General features: G+C 44.1%; 1 protein-coding gene across 1 annotated transcript; it reads left to right on the plus strand.

Annotated features, from left to right (window-relative positions):
• Window positions 1-1,074: 1,074 nt before the first annotated feature.
• LOC138642919 (fatty acid-binding protein, adipocyte-like) lies at window positions 1,075-16,125 on the plus strand. Its single transcript, XM_069731530.1, has 4 exons — window positions 1,075-1,250; window positions 5,419-5,591; window positions 12,891-12,992; window positions 15,881-16,125. The coding sequence occupies exons 1-4, from the start codon at window positions 1,178-1,180 to the stop codon at window positions 15,929-15,931; spliced, it is 399 nt and encodes a 132-aa protein (XP_069587631.1). The 5' UTR covers window positions 1,075-1,177; the 3' UTR covers window positions 15,932-16,125.
• Window positions 16,126-18,666: the final 2,541 nt, after the last annotated feature.

Consider the following 18,666-nt stretch of genomic DNA (forward strand, 5'->3'; position numbering starts at 1 on the left):
CTCTATGTAATATATGAGTTTCACTTTTTGTATCGAAGAACTGAAATAAATTAACTTTTTGATGATATTCTAATTTTGTGAGAAGCACTTGTAGGTACAACCATAATGTATGACACAGTCTACCCTAAAAAGCTAATTTTCTTTCCTGACCCTGAATTTCAGGGACAATGACTTAAAATGATTGATTCCCATTCAAAAGCTCAATGAGGCAACAAACAAATGGAGCTTTTACTCACCCTCCTGGGGTCAAGTGCTGACTTCGATGAGGCTGTGTACAGAATTGCTCCCTGGCAGGGTGAATAAAAGCTACGGTGAGTGAGGGTGAGCAATAATCTTTAAAAGGAGACAACCACTCTAAGGTTAGCTACTCGTCTGTGTTATTAAGTAAATCATTTTCCAATTGTTGCTGTCCTTCCTACACCTCAAAACTTTTGTGCCGTCTTAGTTCCCCACACTGCCACTCAGAAGTCAATACCAGGGGTGTCAAACTGCATTCCTCGAGGGCTGCAAACAGGTCATGTTTTCAGGATTTCCTTGTATTGCACAGGTGATAATTTAATCACCAACTCATTATTTGTGCAGGTGATTAAATTATCACCTGTGCAGTACAAGGAAATCCTGAAAACATGACCTGTTTGCAGCCCTCGAGGAATGCAGTTTGACACCCCTGGTCTATACTAGGAAAAAAAACCAGCGAATAATGTAGTTCCTAAAATTGGTATTTGCATAAATGCAACTTTTAGGGAATTGTATAAAAGCTGAAACTTGTAGAGCTGCAGATGTCGCTTTCTTGGTGCCGTCAGTGATCGCTGGAACATTCCTCAGGTTCCATCCAGATAAATGCGATCACATAAACAGCCATCTCTGCCCAGGCTGAGCTAATCACTATTGCTGCCATGTGTCGGAGCACGGGAAGCATCCCCTTTACCCACATTTCGCCATCTCATCTCTGGCTGTCAGCCAGAGCAATGTGAAACAGCTGAGCTGGTCTTTACAATGACAGAGTCTGGGGAGGGAATAGTGAAGTGATCCACTGACGTCACCGCCAGCCCTCCCAGTGCACTGGTCCTCAGCTCAGAGTGCAGCCACTTTATAAGGGCAGGCGCCCCCAGTGCTGCCCTCAGCACCCTCCACACCTCTGTGCTGAGCACTGCATCCCCTCCAGCAATCACTCATCATGGTGGACCAGTTTGTAGGCACTTGGAAGCTGTGCGACAGCCAGGGCTTCGATGAATACATGCAGTGTCTAGGTAAGTAAGGATGCTCCGCTGCAGGTAACCATATATGATCACCTGTCGGGTGCTGTGTACACAGGTGCATCACTTTCTCTTTAAGCTGAAGACTCTGGAAAAGAAAGCGTTAAAAGCACATACCGGTAATAATGAGGATTTCACTTGGATTAATAGTTTTTGTTACCGCTAGTATTAACTCTATAATTTCTTCCTGAGAAGTGTGCCCAGGAGTGTACTAAACCTTAACGTAGAGACACGCGTTTTTGTTTTTTTTTTAATAATTTGAATTGGTTATTAAATCTACTTGTTACACATTAATTTAACAGTTTCCAGTATTATTCGACTATATATTTAGAAATGATCCTGGAAGTTCTCAGAAGTGATTATAGTGGAGGCGATTTATGGAAGTGTCTCATTGTCCATTGTAACCAATCAGAGCGCAGCTCTCATTTCTAAACAGCAGAATACAAAATGAAAGCTGCTCGGTGATTGGTTGCTATAGGTAGCATAGACAATTTTAAATCTCCCCCACTACGTGAGAAAGCAGTGATCATGGGCTTTAAAAAAAAATCTCTGAGTTATTGTGTGGCATTACACATCACATTAATATTGCAAATGTCTAATGTGTATGGGGATAGGGCTGTTGGATTTCAGCATAGCCAATCCTTTAACCGTCAGGGGAGATAAGACAATGCCAACGGTGTCTTGGCAGTGGCTTATTCTCTATTCTCCATTTTGAGCATGTCTTTTTTTGGCAGTAAATACATAGATTTCTGCAATTTCCATGCATGAATGGGTCAGTCGCTGACATTTTGCAACAAAATTTTCATACCCAAAGAAAAATGGAGCACATATCCAGAATAGCATAAAAAGGTATACGTTTATTACATACTATATCAAAGACAAAAAGTACATTTGAAATACCATATCACAAGGTTATTACATGTTCAGCGAGGAAAACAAGATAGAACAAAAACAGTGTGACCTCCTAATACTGCTGCATACATATTCAATAGTAAAGTCTCCGTGCTTTATAAGTAGATGGGAGAAAGACACCAGGACAGGGTGGTAAATATATCTAGTATATAGGTCCATAGAGGAGTCCAAAATCACAAATATCTCATCATTATAAATACCTCCCCAACCTTGGGTTCCTTACCATTTTTGCAGTTTCAGAGGGTCCATACCATGCAGCCCCAACGCGCGTTTCACGTCGGCTTCGTCAGGGGGCGGTAACAAAACTCGCAGCAAAATTTTGCAAATTTGCTCTCAGCCTGAAGTGGCTTCTGAGGGCTCATTCAGACGTCAGTAATTTCTCTTGGGCTCAAAAAAAAATGGTCTGAGATCTATCAGTGTTTTTTTAATCAGAGTTTCGTCAGTTTTTCTTGGATGAAAAAAACACTGATGGGAGTTTCTCTAGCTTCAAACAGTCCTGAAAAAACGGACAGTACATGGAAATCAACTGCCTTCTGTCCAGTTTTTCACAGATCCATAGACTTGCGTTGATGAGATTGGTCAAATTCGAACATGTCTTTGTGATCGTTTTTTGCAGACCACTCGGTTCGCAAAAATGTAGAGACATGTGAACAGCTCTATAGACTATAATAGGTACAAGTGTTATCCGTGAAAACCGCAGATGTAACCCGTGCAAGAAATATGTACGTCTTAATGATACATAACACACACCTGCACAGTAATGGAGTGGAAGGTTAACTTTTTCATTGAAGCTTGACCAATCCATTTAGCTTTCTTTTATAATTTTGTGATTATTAGAGTGATGTGTATTTGCACTGGTACTTGTGATATATGTTAAATATTATATATACTAGCTATTGAACCCATTCTACGCCCGGGTGGCGAGCATTTATATTGGTATATGGTCTCCATCCTGGTATGTGCTGCTCCATCCTGCGTCCCCATCCTGTCATGTGCTGCTCCATCCTGTGTCCCCATCCTGTCATGAGCTGCTCCATCCTGCGCCCCCATCCTGTCATGTGCTGCTCCATCCTGCGCCCCCATCCTGTCATGTGCTGCTCCATCCTGCGTCCCCATTCTGTCATGTGCTGCACCCATCCTGCGCCCCCATTCTGACATGTGCTGCACCCATCCTGCGCCTCCATTCTGTCATTTGCTGCTCCCATCCTGCGCCCCCGTTCTGTTATGTGCTGCTCCCATCCTGCGCCCCCATTCTGTCATGTGCTGCTTCCATCCTGCACCCCCGTTCTGTCATGTGCTGCTGCCATCCTGCACCCCCGTTCTGTCATGTGCTGCCCTATTCTGTCATGTGCTGCTCCCATCCTGCGCCCCCGTTCTGCCATGTGCTGCTCCCATCCTGCGCCAAAGGTTCTTTAATTTGCTGCTCCCATCCATATGCCCCATACGCTGCTCCATAAAGGTTTATGGCCCCCATAAGATGCTCCATAGTATATGCCCCGTACACTGCTCCATAAAGGTTTATGGCCCCCATAAGATGCTCCATAGTATATGCCCCGTACACTGCTCCATAAAGGTTTATGGCCCCCATAAGATGCTCCATAGTATATGCCCCGTACACTGCTCCATAAAGCTTTATGGCCCCCATAAGATGCTCCATATTATATGCCCCGTACACTGCTGCTGCTTCAGGAATCGGCGCCTGCACAGTCTGCGCTTTCCGGCGCCATTTTCTTGAAGACACACTGAGGTTTCCAACAAAATGGCGCCGGAAAGCACGGACTGCGCATGCGCCGATTGCAGGAACAGGGAGAAATTCATGGCCCGGAGTCAGGGGGCCTAAAATTAAGAAATCGCTGGGGCATGAAGTGCCACAGCGTAATGAGGGTGGGATCCTGTGCACACGCTACCTGATTCCGTTCCGCCGCCATTTTCTTGGTCCTCCTGCTGCCGGAATCGGCGCCTGTGCAGTCCGCGCTTTTCGGCGCCATTTTCTTGAAGACACACTGCAGTGTGTCTTCAAGAAAATGGCGCCGGAAAGTGCAGACTGCGCAGGCGCCGATTCCGGCAGCAGGAGGACCAAGAAAATGGCAAAGGAATGGCGTAAGTAACAAATTGCTGTGGCATGAAGTGCCACAGCATAATCAGGGCGCAAATATGTGCAAGGTGTCCCCCTGCTCCCGACCCCCTGCTCCCGGCAGTCCGCGCCTGCCGGCGCCATTTTTTTTTCCTGACACTCTATAATGTAACGCTAGGAGCGTCGCGCCTGCGCAGTCTATAAAGGCTTCGGACAGAGTGACGCTCCCAGCGTTATATTATAGATATATATATATATATATATATATAAATATATAATATTTGCATAATTTAAAAGCAGAAATGTTGAATTTGGGAACTGACTGTAAGCTGAATTTACAATTGTGTTGTTTTACACTGCAATTTTTACTAATTGTAAAACTGAAGATTCATTGACATTTCATTGCATCGAGACTCCATCTTAGATTAACAATACCGGACGCCATGATGCAGAATACCTTTTCATCTGGTAAAATAATGCACATCTTAAAAGAAACCAGACGGACTCCATTATAGTCAGCCATAATGGATAAAAAAATCCTGGATCTTATTGACATATAGTGGGGAACTTCCGGTTTCCATTAGGGTTACAGTATTTTTTTTCTGGCAAGAATAGTGCAACAGTTTTTTTTTTATTAATGAAGTTGGCAGACAACGTGAATGTGTGAATGGGCAAATTATTATAGGATTACTGCTAATAACTTCTTTCATTGCTGATATTTTGCTATAGGCCACATTCACACGTTCAGTATTTGGTCAGTATTTGACATCAGTATTTATTACCAGGAGTGGAACAATCAGAGGAAAAGTATAATAAAAACACGTCACCACTTCTTCCTTTTTCACCCACTCCTGGTCTTGGCTTTCAGACACTGATGTAAAATACTGACCAAATACTGAACGTGTGAATGTGGCCTACTGTATTTCTTCATCTCAGCATAGTTGTCATTGTTGTTGGCCGTAGAGTTCTCATCGTACACATATGCTGCATGCTGAGCTCATTTATTAGTTCTTACACTTTATTATTTTGTCATCTGGTTTACAAGTTGGTTAAAAAATGAAATTAGGTAGAAACCAGTACAATGGCTACGAGAGTACAAAAGGAAATATAATAGTCATAGTTGTCCGTTTGTTCAGAGGATTTCTCATCGACAACATCACATTCTTTGCTTTACAGGAGTTGGCTTTGCCACAAGAAAAGCCGGTGCCATGGCAAAGCCAAATGTTGTCATTTCTAAAAATGGCGACGAGATCTGCCTTAAAACAGAGAGCAGCCTAAAAACTACCGAGGTGAGGTTCAGGCTTGGAGAAGAGTTTGACGAGACCACAGCAGATAGCAGGAACACAAGGGTAAGGATAAACTTCAGAAGCTCGCTCCAACAATGGATGAGAGTTTAAGAAAAACTGAAGAAAATAAAATTCCACATCTTAATTGTTGCTTTCATGGTGAAGTTTATGAAGGCTGTTTTACATTTTAGTCATAAATGTGATTGAATGAAAATAAGAGGAGTACTATAGTGCTTCACTTTATGGGGCTAAAAGGTATCTTTCACACATAAGCTTTATCTTCAGGAGCTTCATGGTTGTTTGTGGGTGGGTGGGTGCTCTTGATTGAAGAGGTAAAATAAAAAACTATACAGAATTATATATATTATATTTAAGGCATTCAATCCCGTTGAAATCTACTAGTCCATTAGTTGTGTATAAATTCCGTAAGTACTCCCATTCACTCTATAACTTGCCACAATGCCTTTGTAATGACTTCAGTTCATGCCTGGAATTGCTATTAAGAAGTAGAACCTTGGCTTAGTAAATGAAAAGGTAAAAAATGCCTCCCAAATATGTTTAACCAAACACCTGACTTCATCAGGGGCTATAAGGTCATTGCCATTTATTCAAGCCCCTGATGAACCTTGGCATTTGGTGAAACATTTTGGAAGATGAGGCACTGACCCTTAAATTCATAGAACAACAGTCTTCGCAACAGCAATTTTGGGCATGCACCGTAGTTTATAGGAATCACATTTTGAATATTCTGTGAATACTTACCAAATTTATACACAAGTAGATTTCATTAGGATTTGAAATTGAGTGTTTTTTTACATGAATAAACTTTGAAGACTTTTATTATGTGCACTAGTAGCATACATGTAATATAATATAGATGTATAGTACGGAAATGTTTGGCAGTCAGATATACAGTATAGAAGCAATAAGTATTGTATCATAATCAAACAATATCTACTATATAATCGTCTAAGGGTACCGTCACACTATACGATTTACCTACGATCACGACCAGCGATACGACCTGGCCGTGATCGTAGGTAAATCGTAGTGTGGTCGCTGGGGAGCTGTCACACAGACAGCTCTCCAGCGACCAACGATGCCGAGGTCCCTGGGTAACCAGGGTAAATATCGGGTAACTAAGCGCAGGACCGCGCTTAGTAACCCGATGTTTACCCTGGTTACAAGCGTAAAACTAAAAAAACCAAACAGTACATACTTACATTCTGGTGTCCGTCAGGTCCCTTGCCGTCTGCTTCCCGCACTCACTGACTGCCGGCCGTAAAGTGAAAGTGAAAGCACAGCCGCTGTGCTCTGCTTTCACTTTACGGCCGGCAGTCACAGTGCGGGAAGCAGACGGCAAGGGACCTGACAGACACCAGAATGTAAGTATGTGCTGTTTGTTTTTTTTTAGTTTTACGCTTGTAACCAGGGTAAACATCGGGTTACTAAGCGCGGCCCTGCGCTTAGTAACCCGATGTTTACCCTGGTTACAAGCGAACGCATCGCTGGATCGCATCGCTAGATCGCTAGATCGGTGTCACACACACCGATCTAGCGATGACAGTGGGAGATCCAGCCATGAAAGAAAGTTCTAAGGCTACGTTCACACTAGCGTTGTGCGCCGCTGCGTCGGCGACACAACGCACCGAAAAATGCGTGCAAACGCACGCAAAAACGCTGCGTTTTTCGACGCGTGCGGCATTTTTTGACGAAAATCGGACGCAAGAAAAATGCAACTTGTTGCGTTTTCTTGGTCCGACGCTAGGGTCAAAAAAGACGCACGTGTCGGAAAACGCAACAAGCAAAAACGCATGCATCCCCCATGTTAAACATAGGGGCGCATGACGCGTGCGTCGCCGCTGCGTCGCCCGACGCTAGCGCGACGCACACTAGCCGAACGCTAGTGTGAACGTAGCCATAACGATCTGCTACGACGTATGATTCTCAGCAGGATCCCTGATCGCTGCTGCGTGTCAGACACAGCGATATCGTAACGATATCGCTGGAACGTCACGAATCGTACCGTCGTAGCGATCGAAATGGTATAGTGTGACGGTACCCTAAGTGGTACTTCCTTCTGTTTGTTTGTCTGTCTCTGTCACGGAAATCCCGCGTCGCTGATTGGTCGCGGCTGATTGGTCAGCGACGGGCACAGTCCGGCCGTGAATTCGCCCCTTCCTACTCTCCGTCAGTGCCACCTCCAGTCAACGCTCACACAGGGTTAATGCCTGCGTTATACCACGTTATGCCGCGGTGTAATGCAGTCCATTAACGCTGCTATTAACCCTGTGTGACCAACTTTTTACTATTGATGCTGCACATGCAGCATCAATAGTAAAAAGATCCAATGTTAAAAATAAGAAAAAAAAAATCATGACATACTCGCCTTCTGTCGCCTTTCCTGCTTATCGCAATGCTCCGGGCCTTGCATTGCGTTCTTGCGAGATGATGACGTAGCGGTCTTGCGAGACTGCTAAGTCATCTGAGTAATTTCGCAATGCATCGCAGGGAACGGAAGCTGGCGCATAGGGACAGCTTCGCTGGATGTCGGAGGGTTAGTATATAACTATTGTTTATTTTCATTCTTTTTTTAACAGGTATGTGGTGCCCACAGTGCTATATAGTACTTGGGCTGTGTTATATACTGCGAGGCTGCTATATACTACGTGGGCAGTGTTATATACTGTGTGGTCTGTGTTATATACTACGTGGGCAATTTTATATACTACGTGGGCAATGTTAAATACTACGTGAGCTGTGTTATATACTGCGTGGATGCTATATATTGCGTGGGCTGTTATATACTATGTGCGCAGTGTTATATACTGTGGGCTGTGTTATATACTGCGTGGGCTGTGTTATATGCTATGTGGGCAGTGTTATATACTACGTGGGCTGTGTTATATGCTACGTGGCAGTGTTATATTCTATGTGTGCTGTGTCATATACTATGTGGGCTGTGTTATATACTACGTGCGCAGTGTTATATACTACGTGGGCTGTGTTATATACTGCGTGGGCAGTGTTATATACTACGTGGGCATTGTTATATACTATGTGGCTGTGTTATATACTACGTGGCAGTGTTATATACTACGTGGGCAGTGTTATATACTATGTGGCAGTGTTATATACTACGTGGCTGTGTTATACACTACGTGGGCTGTGTTATACACTATGTGGGCTGTGTTATATACTACGTGGGCTGTGTTATATACTACGTGGGCTGTGTTATATACTGCGTGGGCTGTGTTATATACTACGTGGCTGTGCTATATACTACGTGGCTGTCTGTGTTACGTGGCCTCTGCTATATGCTATGTGGCTGCTATATATATAAATATATATATATCTATAATATAACGCTGGGAGCGTCACTCTGTCCGAAGCCTCTATAGACTGCGCAAGCGCAAGCGCCGGCGCAGTCTGGGCCTCACAGAGCGACGCTCCCGGGAGATCGCGGTGTGTGTTCAGTGTGAACACCGCAGAAGCAGGGACCGCCAGGAGGGTGAGTATCGGCCTATATTCACCTGTCCCCGTTCCATCGCTGAGCGGCGCCATCTTCCCGGTCTTCGGTCTGTGGCCTTCAGTTCAGAGGGCGCGATGACGCGCTTAATGCGTGCCAGCGCCGCCCTCTGACTGAACAGTCACAGCCAGGAGACCGGGAAGATGGCGGCGCTCAGCGATGGAACGCCGGACAGGTGAGTATAGTAAGTGCTGGGGGGGCCTGAGCTGGCGGCGATACCGGCACCTGACCCCCACAGCGCGCCGGTGTCCCCGCCTGCTCAGGCCCCCCAGCACTCGGCGCCGAGCGGGTCAGAGGCAGTATGGGGACGCAGGATGGAGCAGCACATAAGGATGGGGACGCAGGATGGAGCAGCACATAAGGATGGGGACGCAGGATGGAGCAGGACATAAGGATGGGGACGCAGGATGGAGCAGCACATAACAGTATGGGGACGCAGGATGGAGCAGGACATAAGGATGGGGACGCAGGATGGAGAAGCACATAAGGACGGGGACGCAGGATGGAGCAGCACATAACAGTATGGGGACGCAGGATGGAGCAGGACATAAGGATGGGGACGCAGGATGGAGCAGCACATAAGGATGGGGACGCAGGATGGAGCAGCACATAAGGATGGGGACGCAGGATGGAGCAGCACATAAGGATGGGGACGCAGGATGGAGCAGCACATAACAGTATGGGGACGCAGGATGGAGCAGGACATAAGGATGGGGACGCAGGATGGAGCAGGACATAAGGATGGGGACGCAGGATGGAGCAGCACATAAGGATGGGGACGCAGGATGGAGCAGCACATAAGGATGGGGACGCAGGATGGAGCAGGACATAAGGATGGGGATGCAGGATGGAGCAGCACATAACAGTATGGGGACGCAGGATGGAGCAGGACATAAGGATGGGGACGCAGGATGGAGCAGCACATAAGGATGGGGATGCAGGATGGAGCAGCACATAACAGTATGGGGACGCAGGATGGAGCAGGACATAAGGATGGGGACGCAGGATGGAGCAGCACATAAGGATGGGGACGCAGGATGGAGCAGCACATAAGGATGGGGACGCAGGATGGAGCAGCACATAAGGATGGGGACGCAGGATGGAGCAGCACATAACAGTATGGGGACGCAGGATGGAGCAGCACATAAGGATGGGGACGCAGGATGCAGCAGCACATAAGGATGGGGACGCAGGATGCAGCAGCACATAAGGATGGGGACGCAGGATGGAGCAGCACATAAGGATGGGGACGCAGGATGGAGCAGCACATAAGGATGGGGACGCAGTATGCAGCAGCACATAAGGATGGGGACGCAGGATGCAGCAGCACATAAGGATGGGGACGCAGGATGCAGCAGCACATAAGGATGGGGACGCAGGATGGAGCAGCGCATGACAGGATGGGGACGCATGATGGAGCAGCGCATGACAGGATGGGGACGCAGGATGGAGCAGCACATGACAGGATGGGGACGCAGGATGGGAGCAGCGCATCACAGGATGGGAGCAGCGCATCACAGGATGGGGACGCAGGATGGGAGCAGCGCATGACAGGATGGGGACGCAGGATGGGAGCAGCGCATGACAGGAAAGGGAACGCAGGATGGAGCAGCACATGACAGGATGGGGACGCAGGATGGAGCAGCGCATGACAGGATGGGGACGCAGGATGGAGCAGCACATGACAGGATGGGGACGCAGGATGGAGCAGCACATGACAGGATGGGGACGCAGGATGGAGCAGCACATGACAGGATGGGGACGCAGGATGGAGCAGCGCATGACAGGATGGGGACGCAGGATGGAGCAGCACATGACAGGATGGGGACGCAGGATGGAGCAGCGCATGACAGGATGGGGACGCTGGATGGAGCAGCACATACCATGATGGAGACAATATACCAATATAAATGCTCGCCACCCGGGCGTAGAACGGGTTCAATAGCTAGTATATATACATACATACATACATACATACATATATATATTCTGGAATACCCGATGCGTTAGAATCGGGCCGCCATCTAGTTATTTTTATAATTATTTAAGGGTTGCTCTAAAGTTTCATCTTCAGGAGCTCACTGCTCTTCTGGCTCCTGGCTTCCTGTTTGCCAAGCACAGTATGCTCCAATCCAAAATCTGCACTCTCCGATGCTCTGCAGCATTGTAGGAGCGCGTTGACACTAATGCTTGCCAGTTCGTGTGCTCCAGTGATTCAACCAGCCTTAGACTAGTGCTTACAAGCTCTATTAACAAGAGCTTGTAAGCGCTACATATGTTCGGCCGTATTGCTAGACCTCAGAGGCAGCCAGGAACCTAAACAATGAGCATTAAACAATTAAATTAAAATTCCATCTATTTTTGAGAATGGAGAAGATTTTTAGTAAGATTAAAATTGCAAAGTTGGCCAAACACTTAACAGTATTATTTACTATTACTGAGGTTGAAACAACACCTTTAACTCCTTTCCATTTTAGCGTGTGAATTAATATCCAGGGAAAGGGTCAGCATGTATGGAGGGTGCTCATGAACTCCACGTATGGCTGATGCTTGCTTTATTACAAAGCTGTTAACCATTTAATTGCTGCTTTTAATCTCTGACAGCATCATTTAAATGGAACACACGTCGAAGCTTTGTGCATTGTAATAAATCTCAGGGGATGGATGGGTTACAATGGCGTCGGGTGACCTGATGAAGGCCCCGGTCACTGTCATGTCGGTACTACTGTGAAGTTCAGCCACAGGCTGAACCATAGAGGAGACTGAGATTTTCATTATGTATTGCAATACTATGCAGTATGTAGTATAAAGAATCAAATGATCGCATTTTCAACTTCCTTATGGCGATTAATAGTGTAACAAATACATTTAAAAAAATATAACAAATATTTAAAACTTCAAATCATCCCACTTTTCTACTGTTAAAAAGAAATGGTGAAAAAAAACATGTTTGGTATTGCTGAATTAGTTTGACCTGTGAAAATCTAAATCTAAAGAGAAAAAAAGAATACAAATGCCATAATTAAACTTTTTTGGTCACCTCACATCCCTAAAAAAATGTAGTAATAAGCAATCTAAGCATAGTATGCACACAAAATTGTCATAGAAAAAACATTGGCTCACTGCACAAAGAAAATGCCCACACTCAGCCCCATCAACAGAAAAACATAAATGTTACAGGTTTTGGAAAATGGAGACACAAAGCCAAAAAAAATATTCACAAGGTTTGGATTTTTTTCGACACTTAACTAAAAAAGAAAATTGATGCATGTGTGATATCGCCATAATCAGATTAACCTGGACGATCATGTTTCCAGGTCATTTTTACTGCGCAAAAACACTGTAAAACCTAAACACAACAAAGGCAGAATTGTGTTGTTTTTTTCACAATTTCATCCCACTTGGCATTCCGTTTTTCAGTACATGGTACTCCAACTTCTTGGTCAGGTGGGCACATAAGCTGAGTGAGGGCCAGCTAATGGAGGAGGAGGCTATGGTTACACACTGAAGTCATGCACATTTGTAAAGAAGTAGTGGAATGCTGAAACCCGAGGATCTTATAAAAGAAAAATGAATCAGAGTGATGGTAAAAAGTGAAATTAAGTAACATTTTATGCAGTATCCTTCACATTTACATAACCCTTCAGAGCTCATCAATCATATTTGTATATTCAGCACATTATGGTTAATTGTGTATATCGAAGGGTTATCTTTATCAATTGATTTTGCATTTGTTGGCTATTCTCCTGTAGACAAATCACATACTGGTCTATTGTCTCGAGCGCCCGGGATTTCAGAATGAGCCATCACTTTGCATATTGTTTTCTTTCCAGACCATTATTACTTGTGATGATGGAGTACTAACGCAGGTGCAGAAATGGGATGGCAAAGAGACTACTATCAAAAGGGAACTGAGAAATGGACAGCTGGTGGTGGTAAGTTTATAATATTGTCCAGAACCCTGATTTCCATACTGGTTTGCATTATATATAATTAGCTTAAAGGGATGTCTATTTTTGTAGAAAATTGGGTACAGACTGGTAAGAAGTGCTGTCCCATCAATAGCATGTGACTGCTGCAGCCAATCACTGGCCGCAGGGGTTATGCTGAGTTTGACAGTGCCATGCTGCAGCATATGTTTGTACCCTGGACATCCTTGTTGTTGACCTGTAAACAAGGAAGCAGTGAATAAGGGGCGATGAAACAGCAGGGGCTTCAGCAGCTAAGCATTATATACATGTCAATTGGAAAATCATTCAAAGGGCTTTTCTAGGATTTTATGAAAATTGTCTAACAGCCAATACGAGAACATAAAGAAATTATCATAACTTACATTTAAAATTGCACCTATTTTGAGAATAGAACCAATATAGCTAAAAAAAAGTTGACATATTGAGAGGGTGCAATCACAGACCAAGTTTTGGTTCTTGTGCTTTACATCCCCCCTAAAAAAAAAACAGCAATGCACCATTAGCAATACAAAAAGAAGGTGCTTATTCATGAAGGCATGTACAACGTTCCAAGTGTAAACCCTCTGGGGGCTTGTCTAATTCCTCTCTTAGGGGGCTTGTCTAATTCCTCTCTTAGGGGGCTTGTCTAATTCCTCTCTTAGGGGGCTTGTCTAATTCCTCTCTTTGGGGGCTTGTCTCATTCCTCTCTTTGGGGGCTTGTCTCATTCCTCTCTTTGGGGGCTTGTCTCATTCCATACTACTTACATTTCTAGCTGCTGTTTTATCAACTGAAATAAACACATGTGAAGAAAATGTGATCATACGGAGGTATTCACATGCAAACTTCAAGTCCCTTTCCGCTGTTTATGTCATAGCTCCAACCAAATAAAGCCTATATGTAGGATGTATGGTGTAAAATATTGCCAACGTTTCAGCGACTGCCCCTTTATAATTACTCTCAGCTGGTCTTCTCATACACATGCATTATATATATCAGGGATGGATAACATTCTGCTGACCTTCAGGGCAGGAGTGGCGCCATTAATCTAAGTTCCTTGTCCCTGGTATTATAATTACCAGCCACTGTCTTCATCCCTTCCCTGAGGCGCTCTGGTCGTGCTCATCCATCTTGTGACTACAACGTTAGACTGACCAGAAGTCAGAGGTAACGATCACGAGCTTTCAATGCAAGTCTACGAGAGCCTCGTTCTGGCCTCATTCCGGCTCTCATAGACTGACAATGAGTAGTAACTTCTGACCCACATAGCAAACACTGGAGCAATCCGGCAGATCACAACCTTCAGAAGACCACCAGAGTGGGTCCGAGAACAGATAAAGACGGCGGCTGGAAGAAGATACTTGGTGCAGAGACATTAGATTAGTGGCACCACTTCAGTGGTGCTTTAAGAGAATTACTCACAATCCACCCAAACAAAAGCCATGAGAAGAATTTTTTATATTAGTTGCACTACTTCCACGCTGTAAATGGAGCTTAATTTCATCACCATATTTATGAAGCCTTTTACACCTACACATCCCATTGTGGGTTTCATTTCAGCTTAGTGATCTTTTTGACAGATTTAGAATTTGTGATTTTTTTTTAGAACATTGGGAACAATTTCACTCCAGGAAGGGAATGGCGTAAAGAAATTACTTACTTTTCCCTGTTTCAAATAAAAGGCCAAATATATTTATTTTGCATCATATTCCACAGCACTTTACAGACATTATCATCACTGTCCCCATTGGGGCTCACAATCTACATTCCCTATCAGTATGTCTTTGGAGTGTCTGAGGAAACTGTAGAACTTGGAGGAAACCCCTACAAACTCTTAAGGCCCCTTCACATTAAGCGACGCTGCAGCGATACCGACAACGATCCGGATTGCTGCAGCGTCGCTGTTTGGTCGCTGGAGAGCTGTCACACAGACCACTCCCAAGCGACCAACGATGCCGGTAACCAGGGTAAACATCGGGTAACTAAGCGCAGGGCCGCGCTTAGTAACCTGATGTTTACCCTGGTTACCATCCTAAAAGTAAAAAAAAACAAACAGTACATACTTACCTAACGCTGTCTGTCCTCCAGCGCTGTGCTCTGCACTCCTCCTGTACTGTCTGTGTGAGCACAGCGGCCGGAAAGCAGAGCGGTGACGTCACCGCTCTGCTTTCCGGCTGACCGACGCTCACAGCCAGTACAGGAGGAGTGCAGAGCACAGCGCTGGAGGACAGACGGCTGTAGGTAAGTATGTAGTGTTTGTTTTTTTTTACTTTTAGGATGGTAACCAGGGTAAACATCGGGTTACTAAGCGCGGCCCTGCGCTTAGTTACCCGATGTTTACCCTGGTTACCAGTGAAGACATCGCTGGATCGGTGTCACACACGCCGATCCAGCGATGTCAGCAGGAGTCCAGCGACGAAATAAAGTTCTGGACTTTATTCAGCGACCAACGATCTCCCAGCAGGGGCCTGATCGTTGGTCGCTGTCACACATAACGATTTCATTAACGATATCGTTGCTACGTCACAAAATGCAACGATATCGTTAACAATATCGTTATGTGTGAAGGTACCTTTAGTAGATGTTGTTGTTGGTAGGGTTTGAATCCAGGGCCCCAGTGCTACAAAACAACAGTATTGACCACTGAGCCACTGTGCTGCCCAAATCTGATAACCATATCAAAGTTTGCATATTGACCAATGGGTTTTATTACAGATGAACTGTTTATGTGTGGGCAGTTTTCTGATAAAAGCAATGCACAGAATGCTTAGATCTCACCAGTATCACTTTTTTGACATACGTACATATATAGTTCGGAGAACCTCCAGAAAGTATTGCAATACATCTCATAACTTATCTTATTTCTTTCTTCCAGACATGCACCATGGGAGACGTGAAGTGTGTCCGTGTGTATGACAGGCTCTAGGCTTAACTTCAGTCTATCAGACTGAAACTGGAAACAGCTCAGTTCAATGAGCCTCGCTCAACGACACTACTCTGCAAATCAATCTATTTCTATCTCATAATCAGATTAAATAAATTATGTGTAAAATTATGGAAGCAGTAGTGTACCGGATCTGAACCTGCTGTGCACCCAAAATAAATCCCTTCTACATCCTGTCTGATGTGTTTTGGACTCTGTTTATGGGTGTTAACGGAGCTCTCCTCACATCAAAGTTTTTATCCTCTTAATATATTGCAGTCATCATATTATACAGCACTGTGTACTTGCAATTGCTCGTTTTGCCTTTCTACTCAGTTACTTCTTCTCTTTTTCCGACAGGTTTATGACATCACATGATTAAAAACTGACTAGCTGAATCCTTCTAAGCTCTGTGTAGAAACAGGAGGTCAATTTTCCCTGCATGAGTCATCTCCCTCTTCACCTCTTGACCCAACTGCTCACTCCTCCCCTGCCAGGGACTTTGCAGTGATGACTCATACAGGAAAAATTGAGAAAATGAGAAATTGTAAGTACTCAGTGATATATAACATGATGAGTGCAATATACAGTAGTAAGAGGATAAAAACTTTGATAGGAGTGCTTCTAGGGAATGATGGTTCTTGTAGTTTTCCCAAAAAATTGAGCCTTGTTTTGGAGATTAAATAATCAACTTTATTTCATACGATAATTACACAATTCCAAAAATTCGTGTTGTACAATAAAATATAATGAAAAATTTGAGTGCAGTGGACTGCACTCTGTGTAAGTCAGACAAGAGATGCTCATGCACAGAGGATCCCCAAGTGTAGTCTACATAGAAACACCGCAAATTCCAGGATTTTCCCCGTAGAATTGCATTAGCGGCAAAAAATCAGTTGGTAAAAAACGCAGTGCATTTCTACTATGAAAATGCATTAAAGACACACGTAAAGCACACATGACTGCATCAATAAAGTTTTGTTAAAGCCAAATACCAGGAAACATCAAAAACAAAGCAAGTTTATTAAAACATGACATACCAATAAAAGATAAAACTGTGGTGTGAAAAATGCGATAAAAATGCATGCAAAAAAGCGCACTCAAAATTGCAATAAAAAAGTAACCTAATTTCGCTAATAGGTGCAGAAAATCTGTAACATCAGAAATTCACCAAATAGTCATTGTGGGGAACTTAAGGGATTATTCCCATCTTCAAGAACCTATCCCAATATGTAGTAGGTGTAATAATAATATAAGCACATACCTCCAATTAAAAATGTAGTATAGTTCTGATAACCTAGGTCGCTTACCCAATGTGCAGGGCATTGCAGTCGCTTAGGTATCCATGGTTACAACCACTTATATAGTGACAGTTAGGTAGCTAGTTAGCTGCTAGTGGTCGTAACCATGGATACTTAAGCTTCTGCAATGCCCTACACATGGGGTACGCGACCTAGGTTATCAGAACTATATTACATTTCTAATTGGAGGTATTTGCTTCTATTATTACACTTACTACATGTTGGGATAGGATCTTGGAGATGGGAACCCCATTAACCATAAAATATATACACTGGAATCTTTTCCCTGCATATACCTCTGGATTTGTTCTCACATGCTGTGCCCAATTAGCCTCACGTCATGAATGTACTCAACATAAGAGAAAAGAACTCCACTTATTGATTGCTTTCATAGTGTAAGATAAATGTTATCAAAGGTTCAGGGGCTATTAACCTTGTTCCCCCTACTAATTAAATTCAGTCTGGTTAAAGATGTGCGCATCAGTAATAAATTAGCTCTACTAAGTAAGTCATATAAACAAATGAGGCAGAAAGAGAGACAGATTATATATACAATATAATGGTTATACTTAAATTGTGAAATTGATCCTGACTCGCGTTTCATCCTCCTTCATCAGGGGGTATCAGCATTCACAACATGCATAGCATGGAAACTCCTGCCCTTCAATAATCCCATATCACAGAACAATATCCATTCTAGTTGACACTCAGGAACAGATATCTTTTGAGTAGGAAGCTTCTGTAGGTAAATCCCATATTGTTGATAATAGTAGAAGATTACGATTATTCACACAACAGTCTATGAATGCTTCACAAGTAAAGGAGGGAACGCTCACACAATAGACGGCAGATTATATTTCTACTTTTCATGACCGGATATTTTCTTGTTTGCACTATTTACACAGATTCAGTCATTGTGAGCAAATCCTGTTCTCAGGACATATTGACCCATAGGTAATACAGGCTGGGTGGGGAGCGTATTGAGCTGCCATTGTTTTCCTATAGTGGGACCTGTTCTAAGGTTGTATTATTTTTATTACTGAATAGATTTATTTAGTTAGTTTAATGATTATTTATTTGTTTAGTACAATGATTTATTTAGTTAGTGTGAGGCTAGTTACTATTCACGAGCAAGCCGTGAGGTTTGGGTAGTCAAGAGGTCCAGGATCAGATACCAAGAGGGCTCCTCATATTCTAACGCAGGGGTGGGAAACCTCAGGCCCATGGGCCATTTACGGTTCTCGATGACCTTTTATCTGGCTCCCGAGCAGATTCCCGGGGACAGCCATGATTGGTCCGGCAGCTGTATTTTGACGGCCGCTGGCCCATTAATTTCTTCTTGCTCATCGAGCACACACATGCAGTGATCACTACTGATGCTGAAGTGCGTTCAATTAAAGATTACGGTCTAACACCAGTGCCGGCATCAGGACGTAC

This window comes from Ranitomeya imitator, chromosome 6 (assembly GCF_032444005.1).
Source record: "Ranitomeya imitator isolate aRanImi1 chromosome 6, aRanImi1.pri, whole genome shotgun sequence".
Taxonomy (NCBI): domain Eukaryota; kingdom Metazoa; phylum Chordata; class Amphibia; order Anura; family Dendrobatidae; genus Ranitomeya; species Ranitomeya imitator.